This window comes from Limulus polyphemus, unplaced genomic scaffold, assembly GCF_000517525.1.
Source record: "Limulus polyphemus unplaced genomic scaffold, Limulus_polyphemus-2.1.2 Scaffold1580, whole genome shotgun sequence".
Classification (NCBI taxonomy): domain Eukaryota; kingdom Metazoa; phylum Arthropoda; class Merostomata; order Xiphosura; family Limulidae; genus Limulus; species Limulus polyphemus.
In genome coordinates this window covers 4533-16649 of record NW_013667190.1, presented here as the reverse complement: position 1 = coordinate 16649, position 12117 = coordinate 4533, and the positions used below count along the sequence as shown (strand labels likewise).

The following is a 12117-nucleotide window of genomic DNA, read 5'->3' as shown; positions in this document are numbered from 1 at the left end:
TCTTGTAGGCAGATTTTGTTGAATAAGACCGATGTCTATAGGTTTACTTTCTTCTTGGAAATCTTCTCAAGAAGTCGAAAAAAAAAAAAAGTAGTACTAAACAGTTCCTTATACAGTGTATTAAAAATTGCCAAAGTTTTATTATACTCCGATATTCATTATCCACCAATATATGACGAGATTACCACAAAATTCAACTCAAAGAAAACTGAAATAATAATAATAATATCACTGTGGGTCACCTTTGGTCTGACCAGACCCCAACACAAATGTATCCTTATAGTAGGCTATAGATTGAAAATCCAATAAGTAGGTTATTTACAACAATTATCAAACAAGGTTTCTATAAAATAGGGCATTATAGCAGTCATCACAGAGAACATTTGTTGAGGAATGAGATGTGCATACATGCTTACCACAATGATGTCATAAACAAATAGATGAGATGATACTGTACTACTTTGATGGATTATCCTCTAAAACAGCCTATATAATGAAATAAACATTCAGAAATTTGTTTTGTATGCTATAAGGTGAACTGCATGTATAATGACAGTCAATGATAATATGGGGTCCATGTGGACCCCAGATAAGTATTAGATCATAGCTATGTACTCTGTCTGCCTGTTTTGGAAACAATAGTGTCATATAGATCCACGGTTTCTGCTTGACGATTACATGAATTGATATAAATTTGTAATGATTATGTAAAAAGATATACAACCAAGAAAGTCATTGGGGTTCATGTGGTCCCCAGATGTGTACTAATGAGGGTTAAGTAAAGGATAATAACTAAAAAAAAGGAATAATCTTTAAATAGACTTACTTCTAGCGTTGTTTGACAGAAAGAGGAAATAAAAGCCATGCCCAATAAAACAATAACTTCATCTCGGATATATTCTGAAAGAAAGAAGAAATAGCACAATAAAAAATATGTTTATGCAATAGTAATTACAGTATACACAATGCATAGTTTCTTCTACACTAACTAGTTACTTTTACTGGGGAAATTAATACTAAACAACAACCATAAATCTGTAAGAACATTATGTAGCTTACCCTGCACCAACTATAACACTTGGATAATGTCATTGATCAATATTAGTAACTCTGTCAAACGTATGTAATTTCTCATATACCAATGGGATAATATTTATAACTCTAAACTCAAAATAAACATTTATAGCTACTGCTACATTAAATACGATAATTAACATATTACTGCTAATAAGCAAAAAATCAGGTGATCAAACTCAGAAAGAAAACTGAAGTTCACTGAAAAACAAAGTTAAAATCAACGAGTAAAATAATTTCAAATTAATAATATTAAATTAGACCACTGTTTCTATTTTATTAATTAACAGAATCTTTGTAAAAAAAAAATGTTTATAAGTAAAAACTAAAAGAGATATGAAGTGAACAGCAAATTCAAAATGAGGGCAGACCTCAACACATTTTAGACTAATTATTTATGTGCATCTGTAAAGTACACAATCTCAGACATAACTACAGACAAAATTCGAAATTTATCATTCTATTGGTATTTGAAGAACTTGTAGCATTCCACCACAATTTAATTCTTCGTATTTTCAGCCAACACTAGGAAGCTGGTACATAATTGAATAGAGTTGTTTAAACATTTGTTTAACAAAAGTAAAAGTTTGGAATGGTCTCTTCTTTCATTGGGGGTGTGTCTGTGGGCCAGACTAGTTTCGGAGAATTCCTCCCCTTATCAGTGACTCTGGACACCACCACTGAATGAAACTTCAGACCAAACCCAGCCTTTATAGTGGTCTTTCACTAAGACCATTTGTCAATAATCCACTTCAATGCTTTCATTGTTATTGATTTGGTCATACTGCCTCTCATTGTCATGATAGACAGTGGTGTCCTGGGTATGAGGATCCCTATGAGGTTGAAAGCTTATGAGCTAAGGAAAATCTTTCTTCTAAAGAAGCTGGACTTCTACTTAATTACTCATTCATTCTTTCCCTCAGCCATTATTTTTTTTTTGACTTTCTGAAACATTGTTTAAGTCACTTGGCAAGCACATCCATATCATCAATGGAATCTTATCAGCATTCCACTGGTATCCCTGTTACTATTCAAACAGTTGTTGGATAGTTCTACACAGATCTAATGGAATCCTGTAATTGTACCAAGCAATCTGAACTACTCCATCCCTCACAAAATCCAACTTGGAGAGGAGAAAAATAAATGTAGTAGTGATCATATGTTCCAGGACTTTAGCAACAAACGAGGATAAGAAGTAGGTTGCTGATATCAGTTGAACCAACTGTTCACAACTGAAAGTAATATGTGGATTATAAATAGGAAAGATAGCAAGTTTAAAGGAATTAATAACCACATCTACACTTAAATTTTTTTATGATTCAATTTATGAAATGTCAACACAGATGCACTTGATGTCTTTTCTAACTAGAAAACAAAATCCATCAAGAGTAGTACCTTGATGATCAAGTCAGTGAGTGGAGTAACCTGAAAAAGAATAAATGTGAGATTTGGACTAAGTTTCACAAATGATAATAATATGAGGAGCACTAATATCCACATGCTGTTTAAACTATGCCTCATAAGCCTATAGGCTTTCCACTGAAGAACCTTAAAAGGAAAGATTATGAGGGGTATTATGAGAATTTAAACATTATGAACAACATGGGGTTCCAAAGTTTTATTATGAAGATGCCTTTCTAATTCTTTCAGTATTGGAAGTAATTTGGGAACAGTCATTTAATACTGCTGTTATGATGGAACAAAATGCAACTAAAAAAGAAGGTAGAACTTTCTGGACATTAACCTTGGCACTAGCCATGCAGGGGTATGCTGTGGTTGTATTCATAGACATCCAATCTACTTTTGCTTGTGTTAAAACTGATACACTTCTATAAAAATTGAATATAGGTGTCATTTCCTAAAATGGTTGCACACCTACCTGCATGGCTGTACCATTTCAGTGAAAATCCAAAATATTTGGTTTATGGTCCTAACTTTCAGTTGTGGGGTACCTCAGTAATCAAAACCGAGTCCCTCCCTTTTTAATGTTATGTTTAGTGATTTCATGAACATTTTATAGAGGTCAACAGAGGGCCATATTAGCTGCTGATATTACAATTTGGAAACAGGATCATAATTTATCTTTCATTTGCCATTCTCTTTAGGAGACCTTAGATCTCATGCAGCATTGGGAAAATACTTTGGTATTCTCTTTTTCTACATTGAAATATATATATATATTTTCATTGCTCATAACAAACTGATAAATGTTCCACAGCTTTATATCAAAGATATTAAAATTCCACTGGTTCCAGAAATCCAGTAACTGGGATTGGGACTGAACAGTCATTGGACTTGGAAACCACATTTTTCTTCTTTAATTTCCACATTCCAGAAGTGGATGAATTTTCTATAAGCAGTATCAAGTAGTTATGAGCAGCTGATTGACGTACTTTGTTGTTACTACATTGTATATTGATATGTTTAAAGTTGGATTAAAGTTATACAATTTATAATAGTGCCCCATCCTATGTTGTTTGTAAATCTGCATTAAATATCTGTCTGAGAACCATGCATAACATTCCTTGCTCTGCTTTACATATTCTAGCTAATGATGCTCTTCTGAACCTTTGTAGGCGATACTGTTCTGGAAAATATTGCATTAAATTGGTCCAGCATGCCAGATGTAGTACACAAACATTTCTTGATAGCTTTCTTTACCTTGATCACTACAAATGGGACTGTTCACCATGGCCCATTTCTTTAGTACAGAGGTTCTTGCTTTACAATAACCTTCTTCACCTTCCACTGGAACCATAAGTCTTATCAAGGTTTCTGCCTCTGTGGCTTTTGTCCAGAATCAATGTGTGGAATCAAAGAACATGTATGATGTCCCATAAGTAAGTTTGACCAGAGCTCAGACCATGAAGAAAGAAGTCCTTGAGACAATAAGTTCTGATAATATGAGGTAAATAGGGGAGCACCACAAAAGGAGCATCAAATGAAAGTGTAAACACCATAATTGTGAGACTTTAACAAAAGGAGACTACTTAAACAGTCAGTAAAAATAACAATATGTGGAAAACAAGGTGTTGAAGTGTTCAACCAAGAGAAAGCATACAAGCTCTGTGGCAAAACTGCCACTGAAGTTTGGCATATGGTAAAACAAGTAAATATTAAAGATTTGGATGTAAAAAGTACAGACTGTTTTGACACTAGAGGGTTCGTAACACCTGTCTGTGTACATATGTAAAAGAGTCATTGGAACTTGGATATATAAGCTAAACAATCAGGAAGGGGGTTTGTTTTATGATGTAATTCTGTAAGGTTGAGGTCTTTCCATTAAATAAACATATTGCTATAGTACAGCATCACTGAGTCAGTTTAGGAGAGTCACTTCGCAAAGAGGTTGTATCGTACTCCTACTGGTGGAGGGCTATCATTGCATGATGGTGATGTTATCATGCTTGTTTGTTTGTTTGGAATTAAGCACAAAGCTACACAATGGGCTATCTGTGCTCTGCCCACCACGGGTATCTATCGTTGTAAGTCCGCAGACATACCACTGTGGGGCAGTTATCATGCACTTGCACAGTTCACATTAAATTTGTGATTTTTATGTGGAGTTAGCTCAAACTTAGTGGCATGCAAATCTCATAGGTAGATGTGTGAGGGATAAAGCTATTCTATGTGCAGAAGCATATATTTCTCCTAATTAACTTTATCACTTAAAATACACAAAAAATAAAACTGCCAATACTACACAAAACTTTTCATTATATTGTTGATCATTAAATAATATAATTGTGTGTACACTTTTATAATCTACCACTGCATTTGTTAATATTTTTTTATCTATTTGATATATACAACTAGATTTGTTGAAAATAATCAGCCATCTCTGCACAAAACTGTAAACACAGCTATAACAAGCAACACTCCCAGTAAGTTCTTAGAAAATCTGCTAAAAACTGTAACCAGAATTTAATGAACAAAATATATATAATCATGTATTTTCATGTACAAATTTTTTACAAACAAATAACCACATCAAAGTAGAAATGATTAGTGAAGCAATATAAGGCATAAAATATATTTACACAACAATCTAATATAGGACACAATGTCATCTAGTTTGGTGCAAATAATAATGAAATCTGTTGGGAAATTATTACAAAAATGTTGTATAGTTGAATGGACTTAATCTCTTTACCAATTTTTAAGTAAACTGGAATGGATGGCAAGTCTTCCATCATTCATCTTCAGGTCAGAAGATTTTCAAAGACTTGTGTTTTTACAACAAGCAATTGCCACCAATTCCAGTTTACTCATCATGAATACTCTACCAAAACAATCTATCTAAGAATTTTAAAGTATTTTGTGAAATAGTAGTTCTGCTATACAAGCAGACTGTGATTTTTGGAATGCCAGATAAAGTCCCATATGGACATGGTCTGAGGACAGTAAAGAAGCAATTAAGATATACTTTGAAAACAAAGCCTTTGCTTCTAGGGTATTGTGGAAGATGAAAAAATTGGGTCTCTTCAGCAATTTTATTTTGTACAACTGAAAATACTACGATATAAATGTGATAAGTGCTATGAATATTGTTTTTCTAATTACAAGACAACAGTTTAGCAGTTAATTCTTTTGCTATTGCCTTGGCAGATTACACTGATCACATGACCCAAAGTAACCATCAGTTTCCATACTAAAATACTAACAACTTTTAACAAGTTTTTGTTTCTTCACAAACTTTTTAAGCTTTTAGTAAACATTACAAGACATTTGTAGACAAAAAAATGTGATTTTTTAATCAAACATTTTTACTAAAAATTTGTCCATGAGTATAAGGAGTCAGAGCTTTGACTGCTTCAAGTGTAAAATGATTTCCATATTAAGATTAAATATACTTTTTTCTTCTGAAAAATTTCAAATTTCATTTGCACAACCTCTAAAACCCCGTAAATAAAAATCAAATGTTTTTCTTGTGAAAATCTTTATATTTCATCTGTTATTTTATCAACCCTAACTCTATATGGGGTCAGTCAATTTGATCAATCTTGTAACCACCATAAAACTTTAGAGGTTGAAAAATGCAAACTAAGTTAGTGAGTAATACTGTTCTATCATTTTTAGTATTGACCAAGAAGATCCAAAGCACTTCTTCTGAGTGTTTCTATTTCTAAACATTTCACATCTATTTCCTACGTTTATTTTACTCTTAGTGGCTGCAGTAGAAACCTGCTAAATATAAGGCAATGAACCACTGCTCCTATCATTAGACTGTCTACCAGACACCGTAATATGACACTGTCAATAGCATATAAGCTCATGCAGTGCAATTACCAGAACTTTTTTTCACTGAGTTTATTGTAGTCTCAGCTCTGAGAACACCAAGGTAGAGGATTTAACTACTTGTTTACAGAACAGTGGTTGCAAAAATAATTACCTAAATCAAGGGTCTTCAAACCTTTTTGGACAAGGGCCAGGAAGTAGATCTTTTTAGGCTTTACGGGTTGGAAGGGTCGTGGTTAAATTAAGTAGGGATGCATACGTGATCAGATTGGCTTTTGCTCGATTACGTTTCATTTTTTATTTTTATATCCTTAAAAAAGAAAATGAAATCATTATATCATTTTATTACTTTAATGAACTGTTGGTGGACCGTATCGCAACTAGATTAGCTTTTGATCAATTATGTTTTATTTTTTTGTTTTTATAACATTAAAAACTTATATTATTACATTAATAAACTATTGGCGAGCTGGATATACTGAAGTCACGAGCCATAGTTTGGAGACCCCTGGTCTAAAGTAATAAAAGTGCAAGAAAATATTTAAGATATGGCTCTGTACAAGGTTTTGGCTGATCCAATAAACTTGGTAGGTATTTGGATGTTAGTTATTTTCCAGTTAGGTGGTCAGAATTCAGTAATATAGGTGTACAAGGTGCGTAAATGCTTATGAACATGTATATTTATTTTTACTATTTACTCATCAGTGCTCAATTTTTACTTTTCTTCAAATATAAAACAGCAGATAAAACATTTATAGAAAAACAAAGATTTATAGTACTTCTGATGTTACCAAATTGATTTGTACTCATGAGTTGTCCTTGCCAAGCCTCATTTATTCACTCAAGTGGAAGGGTAAGACAAATTAATTTTTATAGATTTCAAAGATGCATTTTAAAAACCAATGAATTATCAAATTACTATAGCAGTAAACATAAAATCACTGTAATTAATCTGGCTTTCTAACTAAGCCATAAGAGTTTAAAAAATCTCATTTCTGTTCAGAGCAACAACTTAGTCTAAAGACTTCACCATTTCCTGTAGAAGTTAACATTTTCCTAAACTGAAAATGTATTTCCGAATAATACTAACCTTCTCTCACACTTTTAGCTATTATTCGACCATCAGGGTTTCTTCCTTTGCCAATCTAAGTATTGGTCTGATTTTTCTAGCTTGCTCCAGTCTTTTATACCCCACTCAATTGCCCTTGACGATATTTATCTCATGATACTCTCCACCTATGTTAATGCACCCTCTATCCTGGTACTGTATATAAGCACCACATTTAGATAATGTTATCACTTTTTTGAGTGTCTGCAGAGGCAAGTATTATTGAAAATACATTTTCAATTTAGGAAAATGTTAACTTCCAAAACATACATACCTCTGATCCCACCTATGGCTAGAATCCCACACTGAGATGGTGGAGGATCCACTGAGGGCATCATCCATACAGAAAGCATCTGCATCGATCATGAATGTGTCAATAGAAGACTGACACCCTAGTGGGGGAACTGCACTATCTCAAGAACAGGCATGCTCTTCACTCTGAACATAATTCTTGTATCATGGGTGGAACTGTACATGAGTGATAATCACTATAGGCCAGCCCCAACCAGATAGCTGAGGTTCCACTATTCAGGGTTGAAATTAACGGGTCTTGGTCCCTATATCCCATGTTGGTGGCTAGGGAAATTGGACCAAAATGTTATTCATATACACTTATGAGTGGATCCCAATCTGTAGCCACAGAATGATGCATTCCAAGCCACTGGAATAAGGACAAGAAAGTAAGCAACACCAAAGTGAACAACCTTCTCCTCTACCTGAAGAAACCAGAAAGGCAACATCCCAGGCTTGGAATGACAAGATCATGTAAGCTTTACTCAACCAAAAGAAACAGAACTTACTCAGTCTGGAATTATGAAAATTCATCCTCATTCCACACCCATGTGGGCAAAGTACATTTCACTTACCCCTGAATTATGGGGAGGACGTGGAACTACTGTGTTCAACCAAGGACCCAGGATGGGACCACAATGCATTTGGAATTACAAGGAAATAGCGGACCTTCTTCTATGAACAATGTGCTGAATCTATATTGATCAAACAGACCAGTCATACACACCTGAACCGGGCAGTGAGGAATCAAATCTGAACCAGTATTATGAGTAGGCTCCAATGTAGGCTGGTGCCACTCCTACCAACATCTAGGAAAAACATCCAGGGATCTAGGTAGGAGGGCCCCAACTTCACCCTCTTCTCCAAAAGTGAAGGAATTCACTTTAACACTCTGGAGGAAAATCCTCTGTCAACTAACCCAGTGATTGGAAACTGGGTGTGGTAAGGATTCCCTAGCTCCACTAGGCATTGGGAAGTCCTGAGGAACAGTGCTCTGTAAACAGTGCAATAGGTGAACCAAATTCCCTAAATTTTTAAAAGCAAATCGACCCTGATTTATTCAATCCAATGATCGGCAGGTACAGGCAAGATCCCCTTATGCATTACTCAGTATAATCCATGAGTGGCAATCTAGAGTAATATGGCAATACCATCTGGTAAGCTCCTAGATGGTCTTATGGAACACCTCACTTCTATTGCAACCTGTATAAAGTATATTGAAGTAGCTTGCTAGAGCAAAATTGGTTTGATAAAAACACACCTGCCTAGGCAACACTCGCCACATAGTGGAATCCTGTGAAAATAAGGTAAGGGACCCTGAAAGGTAGCAATGAAAATACTCACCCCTCTGTATAATCTAGCAGAAATGGTTAAGATAACTACAGGGGTAGGCAAAAACCCTCAGATGAAGAGACTGCCAGATCATGCAAATAATGTGAGATAAAAGTATTGGGGAAGGTGAAGGTCCACATACCAGTCCACACAAAACTGAAGGCAATAAAAATTATGGTTTGTCTAAACAATGACAATTTTATAGTGAGTAATTTACATTGAATTTCATACATTTTGGAGAAGTGGTAGATAAACTAGAGAAAAGAAAATGCCTAGAGAAAATGTGTTACACTAGGGGAAATTCAGGATGTTTTTTAATATTGCCTTGTAGAATTAAAAGTTATGTACTATTAAAATATGGATTATTAGCTAAGATTTTATGTTATACTAATTTGTATAACATAAACAAAAAAGAAGTTTAATAAAATTTTGAATGTAAGACATTAAAACCTTGTGTCATGTGCAGTAAAGGATACCAGTGGCAATAGGGTTAAGTACAATAAAAGCAATATCATAAATGCACTAAAACTTACAATATAAAGTAGCTTTTGAAACATTATAGATAGGTTTTTGTCTATGTTATTAGAAGTTCACAGGCCTATACAAAGATGTCAATAGGTTGTGTCTTTTCTAGGTTATTAGAAATTCACAGGCTTATACAAAGATATCAACTTAACCTAACCTAAAATAGGAATTCAAGGCTAAAAAAAATCTGAATCTGAGCAGAAAAACAAGAATGCTGAAAACTACAGAGTAAATCACACAGCCAGACAGCAACATATTCAGATTTGAATTTCTGCAACATTCATGCTTGGCAAGGTTTCTGTATCAAGATATGATTTGTAAATTGAATGATAGATTGGGCTTTACATTTATGTTTAGTATTTTAAACAGTTTATTGGCTGAATAATTCACAAGAATAAAATAGAAGCATCAATGCTGCATGTTCTTAAAATTCCTATATACAAACATTGGATCACTGTGTGAATAATAGACATCTCAAAACACTGTATAAACAAAATAGGAATAACTGGCATTCCTGTCTATTTAATGAAATTTTAAAATCATCATCACTTGTACTATAGCTCATGATCTCCAATAGATTTGAACAGCTTGACTGTTAATGTCAGTATGTAACTTATCAAAATCCCTTACCTTCACACTTTTCAGTGAAGTATGTTATTGTAAACTTTTATAAGTATGCATAATATTTCATTTTAATTTCCAACACTGAAAAATTAACAATATGTACGAATATTTGCTCACAATACAAGAATATCAAACACATGATACATGTATATGTCATAGTCATAATAGATCCTTACACTTAATACATGCTACATATATATATATATATATAGCTACCACCCAAGCTAAGTCATGCATCTGTGTTAGAATAAAAGCATTTATTTTTAAGTATAAAATCTTATCACTATATTATAATTATAATTACTAAGCAACAATAATTCTTGGTAGATAACCATGAGATCATGGCAAGCTTGAATTCATGTGATTTTTGGCTATGCCTTCTTCACTGTTATTGTTTTAATGATAAATGTGAAACAATACCTCATTTTCCGTTCAAAGTATGGTTTTGAAGTAGTTTGGCATTGGAAAAAAAATTAAAACAATTTTTGACTTTAAAGCTTGAAATGTAGACCTAGTACAAGCTATGAAATAAATGAAAATTTACTAGGCAGTAAAATCAAAGTTGAAATAACACAATATTTTGTCAGTATTAACCTGGCATCATCAGATAACAAAAGTACAAGGAAGTTGAAGAAGGAACACTCTTTTTGCTGCCAATTATTGTAGTTGACGAGCAACTTATAAACACCTTTTAATGGATAAAAGAAAATTCTTATTTCCATTCTTGAATACATGTATATGCTTCTTAAAAGGTGTTTTTAGCATGTTTGAACATTAATGAATACTATGATGAACAGTATTCATTTCATTAATGTTCAACACACACCAAGAAATTTAAAAAATCCTGATATATATATATATATATATATATAAGGTGTAATATCACAATCTGACATGTGCATGCATACAAAAATAAGCAGTATATTGGTTTCTGCACTTAAGGTTCAAACAAGTAACTTCCAAAGATTTCTACTCACCATCTAAATACATTTTTTGCTTTGTTGGGTTTATAAGAGAAACACTGGGGGTAATTGACTGTGTTCCACCAATACCCTTTGTTCTCCCCTTAATAAGATATCTTGGATGATGTACATCTTGACTAGAGGACTGAGACTGAATGTGGCCTGAATCCTGATCAGCAGCATCTTCCCTGATACTCGATGTTAGAGGCTTAGTATCCGTTTCTAATACTGAACATGAATGGCTGATAATAAACTGTTCTGCACTCTCTATCATTAGATCTGAAGAGTTTTGCCCTGGTTCAGTATTTTGGACTTTATTTCTGTTAAAGACTTCTTCATTTGTGGCTGAATCAAAAGAATTCTCTCCATTAATAGTTTGTCTTTGTGTATCTGAAAAAAAAATTTTATTCCAATTTCAGTTATTACATCACTCAACACAATATTACATTCCTTTTACATTTCCATACTAAACACTATAGAACTACAGTGGTTCTTAACCACAGCCTTATTTACTAACTGAATAAAGCTTAATATTTTCTCCTCAGTTAGTAAATGATAGCCATAAAAAGATAGATAAAAAAATGTATGTCAAAAGCATGGATGATATTTCGTGACATTAAAACAAACATATCATCTGCAATGTAATTTTATGATGAACAATTTATATAGTTAACCCTGAAGAATGATAAAAACTTGAAAAAAATAAGCAGTAATTAAGTTTAATGAGATAGATAAGCTGAAAATACTTAAGTAATGCTTCTGTGCAACAATATTTAGTCTAAAAAAGCAAATGAAATGAAAGCTTTTCCTTAAATACATGTTTTCAGCATTAAACTTTAGATTCCTTACTTAAGAAAAGCTTTAGCTACTAATGTTTTGCAATATGTCTTGAACAAAACAGAAATATCACATCAACTAATAAACTTATACTACTGGAATTTTTTAACACATATCCTGGTGTTA

General features: G+C 33.3%; 1 protein-coding gene across 1 annotated transcript in view; it reads right to left on the bottom strand.

Moving 5' to 3' along the window:
- The window catches only part of LOC106464177, a 30021-nt gene extending 18268 nt beyond the window's left edge, over positions 1–11753 (bottom strand). The window contains exons 1-2 of the mRNA XM_022391869.1: positions 11170–11753; positions 827–900 (exon numbers count right to left, since the gene is read on the bottom strand). Coding sequence (XP_022247577.1) covers positions 827–900; positions 11170–11428 — 333 coding nt within the window. The 5' untranslated portion in view covers positions 11429–11753. The remainder of the gene's footprint in view (positions 1–826; positions 901–11169) is intronic.
- Between the last annotated feature and the right edge of the window lie 364 nt (positions 11754–12117).